The sequence below is a fragment of the Coturnix japonica genome, chromosome 21 (assembly GCF_001577835.2).
Source record: "Coturnix japonica isolate 7356 chromosome 21, Coturnix japonica 2.1, whole genome shotgun sequence".
Lineage (NCBI taxonomy): Eukaryota > Metazoa > Chordata > Aves > Galliformes > Phasianidae > Coturnix > Coturnix japonica.
Genome location: NC_029536.1, coordinates 197201 through 218447, shown reverse-complemented (window position 1 = coordinate 218447; position 21247 = coordinate 197201). Strand labels below are relative to the sequence as shown.

Here is a 21247-nt window from a genome sequence, read left to right as displayed (position 1 = left end):
CTTTTTTTTTCCCACTTATTCTTCATTATCTCATTTAGTTTGCTGTTCTGAAGTAGACTTCAACTGTTGTTCGTTTTCAGATCTTCATAAGCTGGACACCTTTTCCTGCCTCTGAAATAAACCTTTGATAGTTATTCATTAAGATAAATTTGAAGCCTTTTCCTACAGCTTTTTATTGACTGATGAGGTGGCAAGAAAGGAGTAATTTCCAGCCAGACACTGACTTGCTGCATTGTGTAAGAGGAAGATGAATGTTCAGAAGGCTTTAAGTACCTGTGCAGTGCATCCAGCTACTCCTGCATTCGCAAGGACATTTTTCTTTGCTACGGCTGGCTTCATCTATCTTATGACTTATCTGATGCAAACGAGTTATATTGAGCCTGTAGGCTTTGTTTAAGCAGAACAGGTAGAGATTTATGAGGTGTATGCTACATTGATCTCAGTGATATGTAATACTAAGGCAAAGTTTAATTCAAGCTTTGTGAACCTTGATTAGTGTGAAGTTTATGCAAAGTGCATAGTGAACAAAGTAAGACTTTGCAGCTCAAACTATTGGTGTGTATCATGAAGATTGATATTGCCTACAGGCAGTTCTTGAGTCTTTAGCTTTATTCATAGCACAAACTATCAGGATGTACCTGGGGCTGAGATTAAAGTATCATTACTTTCATCCTGTTGTGCTGAACTCTAAGAAAATATGACTCCGCTCGCAGAATATTTGCAAAACATCAACAATTTATTAATTTCCAAGTAGTGTAGAGTCTAAAGTTAGGAGCTATCTTCAAATTCCTTCATTCTGACTTCAAATCAAGCAAGTTTATGTACATGGTTTCAGACATATATATAAATTATGCAGCCAAAGTTGGGAGGTCTGTTCTGTTTACACACAGTATTTCCAGAAGCATTCAGAAAGGTTGCCACGTTTCTTGTACTGCTTCCTGTCCTTCATCAGCAAACGGCCCAGCAAAGCAATTCGTGGGTGATTTCCATAGAAAGTCTGTAGTCAAACAGAGGCAGACAAGTTACTGGAGGCTGCTGAATGTCCCCACTGAGAAAGTTTACTATTCACTCCCCCCAGCCGGTGCACCTCAGGTTTAGATGATGTACTAAAAAGAGTCTACATCCTCAGTCAAACAGAAATGATATTCTCAATTTACCTACTGGCTGGTAGCAACTCTGATAATATTACATAGACTGTGCTGCAGTGGGGGGAAAAGGCTGTGCAGCTTATGCTGGCTGTTATACTGATCAGGCCTGCTGATGTTGGAAATCGACCCTCGTTTAGAAAGTTGGTTTACTGTTTTCTTCCTTTTCCTAATTTTGTTTTTATTGCCTTTTTTTCTCCTCTGCAAACCTAACTGCCAGCTGGTTCCAGCTCCAAGAATATTCTAGCACATGTTAGCCTACTATGTTAAATCTGTGGATCTTAAATGGTGTCTTTGTAACAAGCCCATGTAGTTTAAAATATGAGGTCTTGATTTGGGGAGCAGTCATTTACTTACCTCTTTGATATTTTTCCTTGGGCTGTAGCTGCTGGAGGTAAGACCTGGTAGAGAGGAGGCAAAATGTTTTTTTGTTTAGAAATAGTGGATTTATGTGTGTCATTTATGTCTGCTGTGACTGGTGGATGTGTAAACTATTGGCACTCTGACATAAATTGCTTTGGTAAAGCCTTACCTGCATTATTGTCTTCAACCAGTGTGCCCAAGAGCTCCTGCAGGAACTGAGGCAGGGAGGTACTTTCTGAGCTGCCCAGCTGCTCCAGATTTAGCCTTGAGTCTTCATCAGCTGCAAATGGAAGATGTCAGATGGTCGTATGGTTGAGGGTCTTACAGCTTTAATCCCTATTTCATTCCATTTCAGATAATTTCTGATCAGGTAAGTTAGCTCTGTCTATTGAAAAGGATCTTAAAATCATAAACCATCCATCCTCATTTAATGGATGTTAGAGGGAATAGATTTGTGTGGGTTCTTTGGATGGTTGGTTTATATTTGAATCCATTTTTTTACAAATGAGTTCCTCCACTTGAGCTTTTCTGTGAATGAAGACAAATTTTACAGTTGGAGGCTTATTAACAGTAAACTTCTCTGCTGGTAAACAGCAGCCACTCAAAATAATGAATGCTGAGAGAGAGCTATTGCAAAGCTCTTAATTGTGTTGGCTTTTTAGTTGCATTTCTGGATTTTTACTGTTTTAGTTGCATTTACCTGTGCAGATGTGTGAGACTGTAGCTCCTTCATGTGATTTTATACAAGAGGAAAAAAACTACTGCAGATAATCCAACATTTTAATGGTCTGTTATGAAGATATTTGCAGACCTTTGACATTCAGGATTAGTTTGTCAGGTCAGTTAGAAAGCACAGTGGGGGTTGCAGTGTAGTGCTATGAATGCTGTATATTCGCTTTTCTGTGCAGAGAGAAGTTTATATGCATAAACCCATATTTTTAAATTCAGAGCAGTGTTAGCAGGTAATGTGGTTTGAGATTTAAAACAAACAAAACAATCTCTAATGCAGTGCTCTACTTCTTTCTTACCCTCTTGTATTTCTCTTTGTATTTACAAGGAAGATTTAATTAGCCTAATGGATATATCCAGCAGATTTGTTTGAAGATAAATGGTTAGTTAGCTTGTTCATCCTGTGATGTGATAGATGCTGTCCATACTGAGTCATGGCTGCTTGTAAATGGTAAATTACATTGTGGAATGTTTGAAAAGATGCTGGCTTAGTGAGTCCAAGTTATACAAAGCAGGTGGGTACCTGCAAACCAATTCACCTGCAGAGCAATTATGTTACAGGTGCTTTTTTTGTAGCTAGCTTTGTGAAAGAGTTCAGTTTTAGATTTGCCTGTTCTTTCAGGGCTCATTTCAGGAATGTTTCCAGCATAGATCAGGTCTGATGATGATAACCCTGTAGGCACTGCATGCAGTTTAAAGATAAATCTTATCTTAGTCTGGCTTACAGTATGACTTCAAACTCTGAGAACAGCTCTTTCAAGCAAAGATTTATTCTTTCACTCTGCGGAGCGGAGTCTACATTAGTGCAGGCAAACAGCATGCTCGGTACAAAATCATGCTTAATGCAGTGCTATTTTTGTATTGTAAGTCAGCTTTGCCTGCACTTGATGCGAGTAGGAATGCATTAATCCTTGTAGTGGGCTTGCCCCTTTTAAAATGCAACTTCAGTAAAGCATAGTTCATTTTAAAGTGCAGCAGGTGCTGTTCAGCCAAGTTTCTGTAAATTACCTAATATCCACTAATGCTGCTTCAGAGATGGATGCTGCATCTGCCAGCTCGCACTCATTCACTGCAAGTCTTAAATATATTGCCCCTTAGATTTAAGAGCAGCAGGAAGAAATATGTATAAGCACACAACCTCCCTGTTTTACAAAACAGCTGCCCACCAATGGTATTACTTGTGGCCAGTGTTCTGAAGTCATTCCTGCCTTTTCTCCAGCTGATCGGCACAGATAAAGGTCCCCTCTGAAAGCATACCTGCTGCTACTCTGGTTTTCATATTCCATTTGCTCTCTTATGGTTGCTAAATCCAAAGGACTTACCTGGGAGCTGATAAGACATCTCGCTGGCGTTGATGACGGGGAGAGAAGAGAGAGGACAGGAGAAGCTGATAATAATGAGACAGCAGAATACCAGCTTATGCATTGTTGCTGTGTTGAATATATTTCGTCTTGTCAACGCCTGTAATTCGGAACTCCAGACTGTTGCCTCTGCTCCCTGTTTCACTCGTTATATACCCACTCATGACCTCATAAATATGGTCATGCCCCCCTCCCTGCCCCCAAAAAAGAAATCCAATGAATTTATTGTCTATTGATTGTAAATGGAAACCACTTTGCATTGATGTAATTTTTCAAGGTAACACTTCATGGACAATAAATTTACTGTCTTATAGCTTGGTGTACAAAATGGATATTATATCAAACCAAGCACAGTAAAGTTTATAAATCTGGCATAAAGAAAAGTAACTTCCAGTTATAAATCATGAGTTAACAAAAGGGTCGGACGTTGGTTGAAATGACCAGGGTGATAAGATTTATGAGCCTTAGCAGGCTTGACGCAAAGCATCTGATATGAAATTCGTTCTTTTTTCTCTTTTGTGAAATGGATGGATGTATTGTGTTCGGGGTTCTTTTGCCAGGTGAAGCAAAAGAGAAGGGGAGTTAAAACATCTAGATAATTCATAAAAAGGATGATAGTGGAAGGGGCTTCTTTCTTTCTTTCTTTCTTGTAGCTTTTCATTTTGTTTGAGATGACTTTATCCAGTGTAGCCCTGGAGAATCATCTTGGCAGAGAATGTAGAGCTTCTATATGGAAACTTACTTGATATGTGTAAACTACCTTTGGTTGCTATTCAACTCGGGTCCCTCTGTAGACTGGGAGTCTTTTCTCCATTCCGCTTCACCTTCTGCTTCCTTTACTTGGAAGTAACTTTACTCTGTGCATACCAGATAGCTGCTTTTCCAGTTTGTGTTTTGCCTGTAAAGGAAATGCATTAGATGCCATATGTAATCTCATAAGGTTGGTCTCTTTCCTTCCATCTGGCATATTTTGCCTTCTCTTCCTTGAATTTCATCTTTTATGTCAGGGGAAGAACTCACTGCACTGGTCCCTCATCATCATTCCTTATGAAGCATCCTATCTGTCTAGAAACTTTAAAATAAGGAGAATCTTTATGATGATTTTCCTAAAGAGAAAAATATAAAATTCTGTTCAGACTTGTAAAAGCCGTTCACTAATTTCCTTCCTGCTCTGCTCTCATATCAAACATTTGTGCTTTCAAATCCCATTCAAAATACTATGGGATCTAACTGCTGATGTTCTTCCCGTTTTTTGAGTTGTGATAAGCTTGTTCCTTTGCAACTTAGAATTATCTACTTTCTTCTTTCTTTGCTGGTATTTCCTGTTGAAGATTCATTTTTATATTGTAAATGATGTGGCTCCTAGAACCGCTTTAAAATCAGCATCATCATGTAAGTTCAAATGCTCTGCTTTGAGAACAGGGGCAGTGGGGTGGAAGAGGACCTTTAGTGTTGCTTTCTAATTAAACTTTTCTGCTGCCCTTTGTGTTCAGATGGGTACAATGCTGAATTCATACACCTATATCTTGTATTCTGTAACTACGAAACCTGTTTTGGTGGGCTTTGCTTAAGTCAGTGAATGTGGAAAAGAATTTCCCTGCAGAGTTGTCCTAATGTGTTTTATGTGCTTCTCTCCCTTTGCTTTCCTAGGAGAGAAGTAGAGAGGAATTCTCTCCCCTCATCTGAGTCATGTAACTCTTTGTTCCAAAGCTGCAGACACTAATTAGGTTTGATCTGATGCGTGATCTCACAGTTGGTGCTGGATGCTCTGTACGAAGGCTTCTCCTTCAGTGAACTATCAATGACAATGGCATTATCAATATTCGCTCTGAGCATCCTCCAAGGAAAGCTAATGAAGCATTCTTCACAAGCAGCTTATGTCCTTTGTCTTCTCACAAGGGAGACTCAGCCTCTTAGAGCAGTCATGAAGTGCGTCATGTAGAAGTTGGGCAGCTTGCCCACAGCTTATTGCCTTTACTCAGATTTGAAGTTGTCACTTAAACATTCTTTCCCCGACCAAAATGTCAAAGGCATTTTCCTGAGGGGACAGAGCACACGTCATCACGCAGTGAAGAAACAGCTCATCCCAAATAAAGGTACAAAACCCTGAATCCATGGGTGAAGGAAGGAAATGGGAATTGCAGTTTAAAAACAAAGGGCTTTCTGTAAAGGACTTCTTTAAATTGTATCGAAGCTGCTATTTTGTGCAAAAACTTCTTGTTAGTTCTTGTTTCTGTTAATTGACTTTCTTTCACTTGCTTTGGTTTAATGTAACAGAGCAGCAGGAGTGGGAATTCGTTACTGAACAAACTCAGGACAGTAAATGCAGATTAACCTCACATTAAAAAAGTTGTCCCAAATTATCAGAAGAAGCAACTATTCTTGATTTAAAGCGATGACTCATGAAAAATAAATTGCCCATAGAGTCAAGGGAGGAAAAAAAAATAGGAATAACTGCCAGCTGTCCACCTTGTGAGTGAAGCAGTAAGGCTGAAATCTGATCAGTAAGTGCAAAAGGTCTTTCACCTGTTTAAAACTGCTTTATGCTGGGGAAGCACGAGTTACGTAACACTGAGCAACGAGTGGCAGGTGATGAAAGGAGGCACTTCAGAGGAGTCAACTTGTGACTGAGCTGCAGTGGATGTGGGGAGCTGCTGCTGGGATGTGCAACTCCTGGTGTTACTGGTGCACCCGCAGTATGAGCAGCTGTGTGGGGTACTTGGTGTGCACAGCAGTGCTTGTATCTTACGAAATTCTCTCCAAGTTGGTTTTTTGGTTGTTTGTTTTTTTTTCTAAGGTCTCAGATGTTCCGACCTGGGTGTTTTCTTGTTCTGTGATGGGATGAAGGGTTTGCAGCAGTGAGTATGTGTGCGTAACTGAATGCCTTTGCAATAAATGAAGGCAGGAGGCCTGTAGACCTTTCTGAAGATGGTCTGTTTCTCTGTGGAATTGGCAAGTGGTGTAAAAACTTAGTCTGGTGCAGGATCACAGCTGCTGAAACATTGCTTCTTTGTTAGTGTAGTTTCCACCACTTTGGGGGGAAAAAAATCCAACCTTTTTTCTTTCTTTTTTTCTTTCCCTGCTGAGCTGGCACACTGTGGTCTGGTTATGTTCTCCAAGTCAGGCTTGACAAACTGGTCCTTAACTCCCTTGTCCTCTCAGTACTATGGAATTAGCACACTAAAGCTTCACACTGTTTGACATGAAGGAAAATAAGTCTGGCATGACTGGAGCTTGGAAATACAGCACATCAGTATCTTGTGGGAATTGAACTCTGGATAACGCAGCCACAAACAGAGGAACAGAGACCAGAGCCTGAAATGAGGTTTGTTCCACAAAAGATGTAATGGAACTGACTATGCAATTATAGATTATTTTTAAAACTGAATTGATGAGAGCAGGCAGTGTAAGGGACCTGTCTACAGAATGGAACTCTCGGCCTTTCTCCTTATCTGGTCAGCACCCCGCACAAGATGTAGGACATAGCAGTCTTGCTAGGCTGCAGGTCAATGGCTGCCCCTACATAGACTCCTTTTTCAGACCAGCTGGGCTTGTGTTCTTTTGAGATGTGTGTTTACTTCTGCAGAACTGCTGCAAGTGCATCCCATTAACATACCCAGGTTGGGCTTCCTTGAAGTGTGTTGGGACGTGTTGTAGTCACTGAATTTTTGGAGGCTTTCCAGTAGCACAGTGTAGTTCAGGTTGGTTCTGATCCTAGATAGAGTGCACCAGTAAATTCCTGGTGTAAGAGCTGTGAGGGCAGAGAGCTGTTGGGACTGAACTGGGGTAGGTGAGTACATTTACCTCTTTGGTTTTCTAAACTGAGCTAAATAAACTTTGAGCTGAATAAAGTTGTCCCTTACTGGATGTAAAAGCAGTGATAGTGAAATTGCTGCCCCAGGAGATGGCGCTGAGAAACCTATTGAAAGGCTTGGAGCCCCCAGGGCTGAGCCTGTGACAGTCAGTGGGTGCAGAGTTAACAGTTAGAAGTCTTTGAAGATGGTGCGTTGATCCGTTATCTGAGTGGCAGCAGGGTGGGGGCTGGAACCTGCAGTGGGGACAGAACACGAGCAATTTCCTTGTAGCCATCCTGCTCTTTATTTTTCAGTTCAGGTTTTCTTCACTGCTGTACAGTGATGCTTTTATTAGAAGAGGCTTAGGATCAAACCTTCTGATCAAACTCTTTTTTTCTTTTTCTTTTTTTTTTTCTTTCTTTTTTTTTTTTTTTTTTTTTTGAAATACCGTAGATTTTCTCTCTCCTGTAACCGGTGTTAGAGGACAGATTTCAGGCAGCAGAAGGTCAGTGCTTGGCCAAGAGATACTGCCTGATTAAGGAGGTCTCCTAATTGTTGGCATTTCTCTGTCCTACTTAGCGTAGGCAGTAAATGAATGTCTCATACAAACTGCCTTTTTTCCACTTTTCTTTCCAACTGCATAATTCTTTTAATACTTAATTATTTTTTGTTGTTGTTGTTAATTAAATGGAATCTCTGCAGACTCAGTGATTCACATCTCGGGACAAATATGTATTTAACAAGGGGAAAGTTGGCATAGGTCTTACTGAGCAACTTGAGGTATAAAGCAGTTCTTTCAAGGTTATTGTGCAAATGAATGCCCGTTCCTTGGCAGTCAGCCGTGTGGGAGCTTCCCATTGCTGTTTGAGAGATGGATTCCAGTGATTCAAATAATTCTTCTACAGGTGTTATGTATGGTAATGTAATTCATGCTGCCACAGCACAGCGACCCCTTATCTATTCCTTGATTCTGAGGCGTATTTAATGTGTTGTATGTTCCAGCCTCATCCACGTGATCAGTGTGGTCGTAGACTGTGCTGTTGGTGAGTGCAGAGAGTTTGAGCTGTAATGACAGGTTACTTCTGTGTCTGAGGGCTTCTGAAGCGCAGTGTCTGCTCAGGTTTCTAAATCCTTAAACTCCCCAGCTGAGGAGGAGATAGAGATCCTCTCTTATTAAAACTGAAATCTGTGTTTTGAGTGACCCATCAAGCGTTACAACTGTACTGATGTAAGGTAATGTATTTATTGAGGTGTGCGGTGACAAAGAGCCGTTATTATGGCTGGCTTTAATAGTGGCAGTGTGAATCATAATAAGTAAATCAGTCTCTGGCTTTCTGATGGAATTCAAGCCTGATGAGACATCTGTGCTGCTGAACTGCAGTGCTGCAGCTCTTCTGGAGTCAATTGTTTTTTCCCCATCGTTACTTTCATGAACCTTTTCACTCTATTTTCCATTCTTGTTCAAGAAAAATATGATACTTCAGATGCTTAATTAAAGTCTGGTGTAGACACTGATGGATAATTCATGTAGGATTCTGTTCTGCTCTTTCAGAGTTGTTTTAAAATGTCTCTGCAATCTCTATACTGAGTAAAATCAGTACAGTACTTCGTTTGTCTGCTTACAGGCCAGTGTAGCGTTCTCTTCCAGATCAAGCAGTTTATAGTGCTAAATAGATACAATCAGAATTTCAGTTCTGTAAATATTAGAAGATATTTAAGAGACACACTGTAGATCAATGCAGCCTCTTTCACCTCTATCCACCTTCTGCAGTAGCTTTGTTCTAAGTCTGCTGAAATGCTTGTGTGCAGGAGAAGAGTGGGTTAATGTGACCTGAGGTTTGGTTTCAGACTGACTTTAAATGGGTGGGCTAAGATTTCATTACAGTTTTGAAAGGGATTGTTTCAGTTTAGATGATATGAACCAAGAGAAGCTTTAACGGGCTGAAGTTACACTTAATAGTCCTTAAACTGATGTATGTGTTTGTGTGGGGTTTTGCACTTGGTTCATCAAATAATAACATACTTATTTTCATAATGCAAACAGGAGATACTTGCACTGGTTTCAATGGATTTTGAGCTGGTACTCCTTTACACTAAAATAAAATTGTTTTCTGCAGTACTGCAGTTAGATCTGCTGCTTTAACTGGCGGGCATCCTGGAGATAGAAGGTGAATGGAAACATAGTAGGTGATATCATAACTAACTCTTGCCAGACTGAGGTTAGAAGGAATTTCCATTTTATTTGTTGACTGTGTTAGAAGCTCTTATTGACAGTGAGGGCAGTGACAGAATCCAGCAGCCCTGTCCATGCCAGTTCCAGGGATCGAAGGCTGTTCCCGCATCTGTTTGTGATACAGAGCTAACGAAACAAAAACATCCACACAAATATCCCGAGGGACAGAGCACTGCTGTGACAGGCTCTACAGAAGGCGCTGTACCAGGGATGCTTCTGAGAGAGAAGATAAGAGGTAATGCTCAGTGGCAGAATAAGACTTTGTGTATTTGAGTTAAAATTGTCTCTGCTTCTTACGACCTGCTTAAACTGCAAGTGGTGGGCTACAAGTTAATTGTTTAATAATCATTTCTATGTGTTACGTCTCAGGGTGCACCATTTCTTATGGAGAATGCTACACAGTTAGTCAAGGCTGACTACAGGCTAGCTTTATTTTTAGGAAGGTAGTGAAGGACTTTATTTGGGGAATGCAGTGTCCAAGAGAGCATCCTGTGTCTTTATGATTCAAATAGCATCGATTCTGTTTGGAATCTTGAGCATGACACCATGTCAGACATAAAGGGATTTCCTGAGAGATTTTATGCTATGTCTGTACTCACTAAACAGTAGGTGTTGTTTACCTGTCTGTGGAATAGAGGGGGTGAGGGACAGCAAACCTTTTGCTTTCCTTAGCCACGCAACTCTTGCAGGGAATTATGGAGTCAAGATATCTGACAACCAGGGTGTGTAGTAGTGATGCCAGACACTGTGCCAGGAAATGGCACTGGTTCTGCTAGCAATAAAAAAGCAGCAGGATTCCCTACTTAAACTTATCTTTCAAGTGGACCTGTCTCCTTTTTCCATACCTTTAGAATTCTGGTCTGACATCACCAGGGCCTCCACACACAGTCTGGCCAGAAGAACGCTTCCAGACTTCCAAGAAAAACAAATGGAAATGTGAAATGCTTACATCTGGCATGGCACATTACCCCATTTACAGCCAAATGGGGCTGCTCAAGAATCATCATGGAATCCCCAGCTCCTTTTTTCCTCACTACACAATAAATTAAGACTGTTGAGAAAAGAAATAGTCACAGAAAGCAGACAACAAAACAGACAACTCAAGTCACAGCGCAGAGCGTTAGGACTGACTGCATTTCTTCCCACAAGAACTGATAAGTTTATTCAGATATTATCTAGAAAAAGCTACACGTGCAGCTAAGATGCACGTGAGCTGTCAAATAGAGAGGTACAAACTAGAGCTTTTTAGAGTAGTAAGAGGTGCTGTAACTCTGCAAAGATGATCTCAAAGAGCCAGGTTTGGAGTGGTAATGTTTAGCCAAGTCAGGAGACTTACAAGTTATAGGATGTGAATAAATGGGAATTAAGTTTCAGATTAAGGCTGCTGGGTAAGCAATGACTGTCTTGTTTATGTTGATATTTGGCTCTGGAACCATTTTGTATAGCAGGAGAACAAACACATGAATTTTTCTAATTTATTCCTGCAGTGTTTCCAGAGGCAGAAGTGACTCCTTGATGTTACTTCAGATACAGATTTGTAGTATTGGTCAAGAAAGGTGGACTCCTCTAATCAGAATCAACTGTCATGTCCAGCCCAAGGCACTTCTCACTAGTCATTCTTAATTACTGAACAGATAATTATCTTCAGTGAGACCTTTAATAGTAGAAAACTGCTTTTAGAGGATGTAATGAAATTTGACATGCAAAATGCAGTAGCAAAATACAAAAGTCTAACTGCTATCTTTCTTTCCTAGGAGAAAACATAAGGTATGTTGAGTTTACAACGTGTGTACGTTGTATAAAGGATGAGAACTAAACTAATCACAAGCAGAACTATTTTATCCAAGATTACTCTTGATTTAAAAATATTGGTGAGTTTTTATTCCTTCACTTCTCTTTAAGTTTGTAAATTTGACTTTATTCATAAGAAAAAAGAGACTCAAGGAAAGGAGACCTGAACTCTAGGGATTCCAAACAGATTGTTTATTTACATACACTTAACTTTGAGATTCAGGCTTTTCTACTTATTGTCAAATATACATAACAAGTTATAAAGCAGCAAGTTTATTAAAATTACTACGTAAAAAACTCTAATTTTTGTGCTGAATAGAAACATAGGCTTCAGACAATGGTATTCTTTCTTTCAAAGCTAAAATTACATAAAGGAGAAATCACCCTTTACCTGACATGTTGATAGGTTTTAATTCTATTTTTTTAATAACATTTACTGAAGAAATAAAATATTTGGGTCTGAGAAAGGTTAAAAATGCTGTCAGCACCAGCATTTTCTTTGGTCTGAAAGAGAAAAGTAACAGCACTTGATCAAAAAGGCAGATACACTGTCTGATGTTAAAATCTTTCCAACCTCAGAGGTACAGAAATAGTACCAGAAATGTATCACGTTCTACAAATACCACATCTACAACACACATTTACATCACTGAAATGATGAAAGCTGAATGATGTAGGACTGAGGTGTTACAGTCTAAGTGCACAGTAACATCCCTTCCTAAGAGCACGTCAACCACAGCTTTTCTCAGTGTTTCCACTGCTTCTATTAAGGCAATCTCTGTAATACAGCAGCAGATACAATCTGTTATTTTTAAAGAAAAAAACTAAACTTTGCAGCTCTAGCTTTTTTTTTTCATATTTTCCTCTGTCTGACATAAGAAGCTGTGTCTGGTGGTCAGGCCAGATACGTTTCCACGGCTGCTGGCAACTGAAAGTCTGAAATGAGATGAGATCTGTATTTGCAGCAGCAGCCCACCACTGCTGGGTTTGAGCTGTGCTTTGAGAGGAGCTGCAGACACAGGACAGCTGCTAACAGTAATGCAGAGACCATGAGTGGCACACGTGGCTCTCCTACATGCTACAGGTCTCCATTTTAAGGACAAATGCTTTCAGGCTGCACGTAAGTTATGGCTTAAGCACTATTTATAAGAGGAGACAGAATGCCATATTGCCCCTTGTATTGTTTGTTTTAAGCACAGCAGTACTGCTACTGCTGAGAAATGATTCCCAGGCCTAGAGAACAGTCAAACTAGGAAAGGTGTGTTTTTCCTTAGAGGATGGACCACTTAGCGCTCTGAAATTCACTAACTATAATGTTGTGTTATAATACGAAACTAATATGGTTGACCTGGACCGTTCCACTCTTAATTCTCCAAAAGATTTCTGAATTCTGTGGATTTGCCACAATCCCGATCCTCGCCTTGTTCTTCCTCAGGGAAGCGGCAGCTGCAGGTCTCCTCCTGGACTGACTGTTCAGGCGTAGTCTGTGCTGAAGAGACAGAACAAATGTTCACTTCCTGTTGCTTTTATTCAGCCACCTTATTTCACCCCTCCTCAGTCAGAACTGGAGGAAGGCAGCAAGAAAAACATCTTCCAGTTGATCCAGTCATCTGCTTTGGAGTTATTCCTCTACAGCTCTGGTAACCCTTTTAGCATCCTGTGTTTGTATTAAAACATTATCCAAGACAAGGCATGCTTATCAAAAGTATGTGAAAAATTACCCAAAGGCAATTAATACTCAAACCCGTGGAGCAGCTTTTGCCTCCTTTATCGTTTCATTTGTTCACTTAAGATGTACTTATTGAATCTTTTGTCTTTACTAACCAACGTCAGCTGCAAAGAACTGGGAAGAAAGTCTTACTTTGGAACTCAGGAAACACAGTACGTTTTCTTCTGGTAGCTTAACTTATGATTACAGCCATTATCCGTGGTAATACTAACTAATATTCTTCAAATAATAGGAAAACTTGGGTAATAGGAAAACTTAGGTAATACGGTACTGCAGAGATCACTGTAAACACAAAAGTATCTGCAGGCAGAGCCATACTGGAGCTGACAAAACAAAGTGGAATTATCTGCCTTACTTTTCTTGAAGACAGCGTGTAGTTTCTTTTTCTGCCAGACACTGAGACATACACACACAGGCAGCAGAAATGCTACGCACAACAGCCCTGCTACGGCGAGGGAAATTCTGATGATGTCCAGCTGGAGATCCTTCCCTACAAAGCAAACAACGTTCTTCAGTAAGCGCCACAGAACAAAATTCTACCGCAAATAAATTAGCAGCTTTCTTGTCCACATCTCAATGGGTCTGCTGCTAGATTGGCCTGCAGTACTGGGAATGGGGATGAGAAAGGACTCTTCTCCAAGTGGTAAGTGAATGAACAACAGCATGTTTCAAAGTTAGTCCTGATTCTTAAGCTCTAAAAGTAATGTTGTACAATGACTCACCTGGCACAGCCATAGGAAATGGAATTGCAGGAGAAGTCCTGGGTACAGTGGTGGGTAAAGTGGGATTAATTGAACTGTGTTTGCAAAGCACATCTTTAGTTGCAGTTCCAGGCTCCAGAACTTGGTTTTCAAAACACCTGAAAGACATTTAAAGAGAGAAAAAGAAAAGTAATGGAAAAGAAATCCAGTCAAGTTGTGGCATTCAGTTTCGTTACTTACACTGTCCAGTTTTTACAAGAGCCATCAGGCTGATCGTTAAAAGTTCCATAGCGGCAAGCCCGGCAACCTGCAACAGACAAGGAGAATATTTAAAAGTACACATGAAATGTTATTTGTGTTTGTATGGTATTATCTACATTCATAGAGTTGTGATAAGTTGTTCTGAGTTCACACTCGTAGAATTACAGTACGGTTGAGTTGAGAGGTTCCTTACAGCCCCTCCATCCCCAGCTGTGGGCTGCTGCCCCTCACCAGCTCAGGCTGCCCTGGGCCCCGTCCCACCTCCTTGGGCACCTGCAGGGATGGGACACCCACACTTCCTAGTATCTAATCTAAATCTCCTCTCTTTTAGTTTAGAGTGGTTCCCCCAGTCCTGTTGGACTACATGAAAGGTTGGTCTCCCTCCTGTTCATAAGCTCCCATCAAGTACAGGAGTACAAGGCACGTGTTTCCCTCTGCCCATCCCTGTGAACTACATCAGCTTTGTACCAGCGCGATACTCAGGTACAGTTTTATACACGGTGCTGACAAAAGAGCTGTTCTGTCATGCAGAGGGAACCAGCTGAAGCAGTTTCAGGAGATCCCTGCTCAGTTCTTTATGTGCCGCACAAGAGGTGAAGGCAGATCGTACCACTCCCAGTTCTCTCCTTGCCCGGCCCGCAGCTTCTGTCACAGCGGGAGCAGCCGCTGTCACTGCAGCGATATCCCTCCTTGCACGTGCACACAGCATCACTTACTGGTGAACACGCCTTTAAGTACGTGAATCTTCCTGGAAGGAGGAAATAAATGTGATGTGAGATGCCTCGAGCAACAGAACCCGGAGCAGCAAATGTCCAGGTCCTTTGCTCTTAACAGAAATTAAACCGGTCGGTTCAGCAAGGAGTCCTAGAATTGTTGGAGGTAGAAGGGGCCCTTCAAGGCCACCTGGTCCAACCCCTGCAATGAACAGACACACACAGCTCCATGTGCCTGCAGGGATGGAGCAGCACCAGCCGCACCCAGCCTGTGCTTCACCACCCTCATCTGAAAGAACTTCCACCTTACATCCAATCTCTGTTAGTTGGATCCATTTCCCCTTGTCCTGTCACAGCAGACCCTGCTAAAGGCCCTTCACACACACACACGCTGCTCTCCCCCCATCCGCAGCTCTCAGCCCCCGATGGAGCCGTTCCCATCCCGGTACCTTCGCACTTTCGGCACAGGTCGCAGCTGCGGGATCCTGCCAGGCTGAACGTGTCGGCGGGGCAGTGCTGGCACAGCGGGGCACGGCCACAGCCGGACACGAAGGTACCTGCGGGCAGAGGGACGTGAGTATAGAGGGTCGGTGTCTATGGAGGGGTGTTGTCCATAGAGGGTCGGTGTCCATAAGGGTCCCGTCCCGTCCCGCCCCGTGTCTCACCCGCGGGGCAGTTGCCGTTACAGGGCGCTGCGTTGTTCCCGGTGCTGGTCGCCAGGAGCAGCGCCGCGCTCAGCAGCGGAGCGGCCGCTCCCATGGGGTCGGTGCGCGGCGCGGAGCCACCGAGTGAACGAGCGGCGGCGGGTGGCGGCACCAAGAGCCGCCCACAAACAGCGGCACCGGCTGCGTCAGCCCCGGGGGCGGCGGGGAAACCCCGCGGGGAATTACGGGCTGCGGGGCGACCCCCGGAGTGACCGGCCGGGCAGCACCGGGACGGGACGGCGGAGCGATGGCGGGCACCGAGCGAAGCTCCGCAACGGGGAGCGGGGCCGGCACGTGCCGCTACCGGCTGCGGGCGGACAGCGATGGCGGAGGGGAAACATGGGGGGAAACAATGGAGGGGACACATAATGGGGATGCATGGGGGGGGGCACACGGCGGCCCCGCCCGGTGTTTGCACACGGCCCACGTTCCGCAGCCCCGTTTCCCGCTCGTTCCCGCGGCACAACGCGCGGTGCCGCCACGGGCGCGAGGCGGCGCTGCGGCCACGTGACCCCCCCGAGCAGCCCGCGCGCTCAGCGGAGACGAGGCCCCGCCCCCTGCGGCTCCCGCAGCCAATCGGGGAGTGCGGGCGCGCGCTGCGCACGGCACCTCACAGCGCGGGGTCAAACGGGGCGGGATCAGCGGGGCGTGAGGTGAGATGGGGGTGTATGGGGCTGTATGTGGCTCTGTACGGGTTGTGTGGGGCTGAGTGGGGCTGTATGTGGGTGTATGTGGGTGTGTGGGGCTCTGTAGGGGTTTTTTAGGGGTTGTGTGGGGCTGCGCGACGCCGCCGGGAGAGCCCCGATCCCGGGAGATGCGGGGGCCCTGGGGGCCGCTGGTTCGGTTCCCCGAGCCCGCTGGGAAGGCCCGGTTCGTCACTGCCCGGCCCGTCGCTGCCCGGTCCCGGTTTCCCGCCGTGTTGCCGCGCTGTGTCCGGTCCGGTTCGGTCCGGTTCTCCCTGTGACCCGCCGTGTAACGGCTGCGGTTTGGCCGGGGCCGTGAATCCCGGCCCGTGCCCATAAATAATCTCCTGGCGATGTGACGTTCCATCGGGCCGTACCAGCCCCGAGGGAGCGCGGCGGGGTGAGACGTGGGACCAGCGGGAAACTGCGCCGCGGGGGTTGAGATCCATGAGGGTACGGGGGACACCGGGGCAGAGTGAACGTGCACCGTGTGTCAGCACAGCTCACCTCAATGGGGATTTAGATGCGATGCTGTTACTTCACCTTTAATGGAAACGTGCTCGTTCACCTCAGTGTAAATTTAGTAGCTAAAAAAAAATCCTTAAGCCGGGTTTGCTGTTTGTTCCATTTTCTAAGCCCTGTGGTCGCTCCCCCATCACACCGTGCACACGTTTGTGACACTCATGAGACACACAGCAAGTCTCTGGCTGGGTTTTGTAGCGGCACCACTCGAGTCATTATTAAGTCACAGGAAACTCAGCAAAGTGCTGCGCGGAAACTAAATACCAGCTGTGAGGTCAGAGTCACAAAGTGCTTCTGATAAATGACCCGGGTGGGAGCTGGCAGCCCAGGTGGGAGTGGGGGCAAAGTGCAGCCGGCCCGGCCGCCCACCACCGGCCTCTTGTGGCAACTGGAGTCGTGTCAAGTTGTGACGAGGCCGAGTTGTTCCACGTCCTGGTGCTGATGCGCTGTGCTGCCCACTGCACCAAGGGGTGAATTGTGCTGCAGTGTGTGCTTTGTGTTAAGTAGGATTGAATGTCAGTTCAGCTGGTGGGATCCATTTTGAGATGGTTTAAGTGAAAGATAATGCAGAAGTGCAAGTTACTTTTAAACTTTCCTGTTTGGAAGACTTTACACGAGGGGATCTGCCTTCTAACATCACTCTGCTCACAGATTTCTCTGCCAGTTGCAGACATGGCCTCGAAAAGAGCATTGGTGATTCTGGCAAAAGGGGCAGAGGAAATGGAAACCGTCATCCCCACGGATGTCATGAGACGAGCTGGGGTGAGTATGTGGACGATGAAAAGTCTTTTATTTCTTTCCATGATTACTTGGTAAATCAAAATCTGTGCCTCGAATTCAAGTTCAGAGTGTGCTCTGATGCGAGATGTGGATGTTCTGAGCCTTCTTACTGCTTAGCCAATAGTTGTGTTAAGCACCAAATAAGGATGAATAACATTTGTCCTTAGGAAGTGTTTAAGATGTGAGCCTAAAGCAAACGAGCAGATGTTTCAGGTAAGTCGTACCCTACCAAACATGTCTGCTGCTGTGCAGAGCAGCACGGAGGTTCATTTGTTTTGTAGGGCTCTGAGCTGTGTTCTCTTCAAGCTTCTGATGTTACACAGCTCTCCTTCAGCTTTTAAAATTCTGATATTAACTTGAACTCTGCCTGGTGGGATTCCTCATGTTTGTTACGTTTGCATCAGTACTTGTACACAGTATTATTGTCTGATTAGGTATGAAAATAAAATGTTAATAAATACAATAAGAGAACACTGAGAGAAATGACTGAAATAAAAATTACCTTTCCCCAATGCTCTCGTGATTTTGTTAACGTCCTCCTTGTTGGGTGCTGTCAGAAGTACAAACCTTTCAAATGTCTCTAATTCATGAATTGTAATGAGAGATGTGTTCTTCTGTTAGATCAAGGTGACTGTTGCAGGCCTAACTGGGAAGGAACCGGTGCAGTGTAGTCGAGATGTCTTCATTTGTCCTGATGCCAGTTTAGAGGATGCCAGAAAAGAGGTTGGTCATCACCTTGAACTGATACAATGGTCAGTATGGCCTTTCCTGTGACTTTCAAAACTGAATTAAGGCCTTTAGAAATGTGTTGCATGTTATGTTCACTGTGCCATAGTGACTCACAGAGCTGCACATTGGCCCCTTTGGTCTTGTCCTATTTTACAGCAGGCCAAGATCAGATTTGGTGAAAGAAAAGGCTTCTCAGTGAAGGATCCCTTTGCTTCTCAATTCACTTAGCTGTGCTGTCCCTAGAACAATGTGACAGATAGGTCACCCTCTGTTCATCAAAGCTTTATCTGTCTGTTTAGGGACCTTACGATGTCGTTGTCCTGCCTGGAGGTAACCTTGGAGCTCAGAACTTGTCAGAGGTAAAGTCCTGGGATCAAGCTGTCAAGCTGTTTTTCTTTGTAAATCTTGTTCATGAATTTGCAGTAGAAAATGCCTCAACTGTGCTTCAACCCAAATAATCAACTCAAAGCAACGGCTTCTTTTTATCTTTTACAGTCTGCTGCTGTTAAAGACATTTTGAAGGATCAGGAAAGCAGGAAAGGCCTGATTGCTGCAATATGTGCAGGTGGGTTAGTAACAAGTTTTCCTTTGATAAATACTTGGGTGTTTGAAAGGACAGGCAGGCGGGTATCCTGCCTTAGAAATTTATATTCTTGTAACTTAGTTACAGAAATTTGCTCTACAAACCCATCAGCATTTGGATTTTCTAGTCATTTGGGTTAGTGTCTTAAAAAGTGACAACTAATTTGCTGGGTGTAGTGGAAATGCTGTAGTGGCCTGAAGCAATGATGGAGCACATGGTGGGAAGGCAGAGCCAACCCAGGGGAGCTCAGGTGCAGGCAATGTACTGGGTGATTGGATTGGGTGGAGTCAGGATCCAGCCCTCATTTAAGGGTTCCCAGTGGAGGTGGGGGTATCTCTCTGGAGTTCCCTGTGTACCTGAGGTCTTCTTGGTTTCTGTGAGTACAGTTGCCACCTCTGAGTAAATCCTCACTTGCTGCAGTCTGGGACTTTGTTACTCTGCTGTCATTGCTGACCTTTTTGTTGTGTTACAGCATTACATTTGGTTTTTAGTTTAGGGATTTTTGGTTTGTTTTTTTTTTAGTATCTGGTTATTTTCTCTGTGAGGACGCTGTGCTGGCTGAACATCGTTACTATAAATTTGTCTCATGACTCCTCTTCTGCCCTTTAGATTCAGCAGGGTGGCTGAAAATATAGTGTTACAGGCTCACCTTCAAAGGAGTGGTACTAAAATATGGAGTTACTCTACAGTGAGGGTTGTCTGCTTACATGTTCTGCACAGCTAGATATCTAGTTCAGTTCTTTATGTGGTTTGTATTTAAAGAAAAAACAAGATGAATAAATGCCGATATTCCCAGCTGAACAGAGAGAGTGGTCTATGTAGGGGAGAATGAGGAGAGTGATGATAACTGTGTAGGAGATGCTCTAACGGTGTGTGTTTGCAGCATGTGTTTGTGTTTTGTCTGGTGTGTGGCTGCTTTTTATTTTGTTTTCGTTCTTCAGTTGAGCAATACACATGAATTTGTGAGCAGTCCTAAGTGTGGCTCTGGTGGTCTTTTCCTTCTTTACCCGTATGTTGCAGAACAATTCATTTATTTTATGTGTAGTGCTTTTCAGAACTTTTCCAGCTGAACACGAGGGAAGTTATTTCCTTGTTGCTTCATTTTCTGAAATGAATCAGATACGCAGAAATGACACTTGAATCAGCCAAATCCTGCATTCAGTTTCTTCTGGAATTCCCATAAGGATTTTTTTCTTGGGTGATCTAAGACAACTTTACACAAGTTTCTTCCTCAATTCAGGCAAGGGAGGAAGTGATGGAAAGAGAAAGAGAATGTAAAAACTGGAAGGTTAGCTGTTAACCCATAGCTGTCCAAAATGCTGCTTGGTGCACAATTCCAGCACATAAAGGCCTTTTCAAATGAAATTTTATCAGATAATCCTTACCAAGGCTGTGAGATTTGAGCCCCTGGATGCGTGTTCTTATGTTTGTAGCAGATAAGTTTCTCACTGATGTGTGTGTGTCCTTACAGGCCCTACTGCCCTCCTGGCACATGGGATAGGATTTGGAAGCAAAGTCACAACACATCCTTTGGCCAAAGATAAAATGATGAATGGAGGTATGTAATTAATGTTATAGCTTTATTTCTAAACTCGGAAAGTATTTTGTCCTAACTCTTCATTTAAAGAAAAGTAAATAACGTTTGCATCTCATTCTGTATCTCAGAGTTTCCTTAGTGCTTTCATATGCATAATCAAAATTCAACAGCTTGCAGATAGGTGCACTTATATGCCATGTGAACAAGCTGGCAGAACTCCCTGTAGGGCCTTTTCCTCTCTGAGGACTGTAGGCAGCGATGAGTTGCTTGGTTCTGCAGGGACAGGGATACAGAGCCCAGAGTGAGCTTGGCTCATGTGAGTCATTGAGGTGTGTACTCAAGAATGCGATGCTGTTGGTGGAGCTTGCTGCCCCTCAGTTGCCGTAGCCTGTGAGCAGGCAGGTCTGTGCTCTGTGTCACTGGAATGGAGACTGACCCTCTTATTGTTGTGTCACCCCTAAGCTCACTACTCCTACTCCGAGAGCCGTGTGGAGAAAGATGGGAACATCCTCACCAGCCGTGGCCCTGGTACGAGCTTTGAGTTTGGGTTGGCCATTGTTGAAGTACTGATGGGGAAGGAGGTGGCTGAACAAGTGAAGGCACCCTTAATATTGAAGGACTGAAATGCTGTTGTGGGACATGGAGTAGAACAATTTCAGGTGGTGAGTCTTGTCCTTTGTAGAATAACTGAGATGCACAATGTAGTTGTGGATGAAATTAACAGCTGTGCTCACCTAAATTAGGACATCTCACCAGTGTTTATTCCTGGAAGAAAACTCTGTTAGCAAAGACCTTCACTATCATTAGCAACTAAATAATCTTAGATCCTGGCATTTCAAAATCGCGTGGACAAATGTTTGCTGATTAAATAAAAATGAAACAACCTTGA

At 43.7% G+C, this 21247-nt stretch overlaps 3 protein-coding genes across 7 annotated transcripts; 1 reads left to right on the top strand and 2 right to left on the bottom strand.

The window, feature by feature from the left end:
- Positions 1-10: 10 nt before the first annotated feature.
- Positions 11-7111, bottom strand: UTS2 (urotensin 2). Its single transcript, XM_015882619.2, has 4 exons — positions 3560-7111; positions 1678-1788; positions 1503-1546; positions 11-997 (listed from the first exon to the last, which is right to left on the bottom strand). Exons 1-4 carry the CDS (start codon positions 3660-3662, stop codon positions 881-883), a joined length of 375 nt encoding a protein of 124 aa, XP_015738105.1. The 5' UTR covers positions 3663-7111; the 3' UTR covers positions 11-880.
- A 4474-nt stretch (positions 7112-11585) lies between these two features.
- Positions 11586-16029, bottom strand: TNFRSF9 (TNF receptor superfamily member 9). Its single transcript, XM_015882588.2, has 7 exons — positions 15486-16029; positions 15270-15377; positions 14718-14855; positions 14087-14153; positions 13868-14004; positions 13501-13635; positions 11586-12905 (listed from the first exon to the last, which is right to left on the bottom strand). Exons 1-7 carry the CDS (start codon positions 15889-15891, stop codon positions 12781-12783), a joined length of 1116 nt encoding a protein of 371 aa, XP_015738074.1. The 5' UTR covers positions 15892-16029; the 3' UTR covers positions 11586-12780.
- PARK7 (Parkinsonism associated deglycase) lies at positions 15388-21247 on the top strand. Of its 5 annotated transcripts, none has more exons than XM_015882603.1 (7): positions 15388-15406; positions 17400-17491; positions 18131-18232; positions 18538-18597; positions 18734-18803; positions 20293-20379; positions 20821-21247. In XM_015882603.1, the coding sequence occupies exons 2-7, from the start codon at positions 17402-17404 to the stop codon at positions 20979-20981; spliced, it is 570 nt and encodes a 189-aa protein (XP_015738089.1). In that variant the 5' UTR covers positions 15388-15406; positions 17400-17401; the 3' UTR covers positions 20982-21247. The 5 variants fall into 5 exon arrangements, with proteins under 5 accessions (XP_015738089.1, XP_015738086.1, XP_015738087.1 ...); XM_015882600.2 differs by lacking the exon at positions 15388-15406 and adding an exon at positions 16083-16177 and having other exon boundaries at positions 17394-17491; XM_015882601.2 differs by lacking the exon at positions 15388-15406 and adding an exon at positions 16106-16177.

Coding starts and splice junctions, on each gene's coding strand:
- PARK7 (XM_015882603.1), top strand. CDS start 17,402: ATGGCCTCGAAAAGAGCATTGGTGATTCTGGCAAAAGGGGCAGAGGAA. Junction 18,598..18,733: donor GAGCTCAGAACTTGTCAGAG/GTAAAGTCCTGG, acceptor TATCTTTTACAG/TCTGCTGCTGTTAAAGACAT. Junction 20,380..20,820: donor AGATAAAATGATGAATGGAG/GTATGTAATTAA, acceptor GTCACCCCTAAG/CTCACTACTCCTACTCCGAG.
- UTS2 (XM_015882619.2), bottom strand. CDS start 3,662: ATGCATAAGCTGGTATTCTGCTGTCTCATTATTATCAGCTTCTCCTGT. Junction 1,789..3,559: donor GATGTCTTATCAGCTCCCAG/GTAAGTCCTTTG, acceptor TTCCATTTGCAG/CTGATGAAGACTCAAGGCTA. Junction 1,547..1,677: donor GGTTGAAGACAATAATGCAG/GTAAGGCTTTAC, acceptor CCTCTCTACCAG/GTCTTACCTCCAGCAGCTAC.
- TNFRSF9 (XM_015882588.2), bottom strand. CDS start 15,891: ATGTGTCCCCTCCATTGTTTCCCCCCATGTTTCCCCTCCGCCATCGCT. Junction 15,378..15,485: donor TAACGGCAACTGCCCCGCGG/GTGAGACACGGG, acceptor CTCTGCCCGCAG/GTACCTTCGTGTCCGGCTGT. Junction 12,906..13,500: donor ACACGCTGTCTTCAAGAAAA/GTAAGGCAGATA, acceptor CTGTCTCTTCAG/CACAGACTACGCCTGAACAG.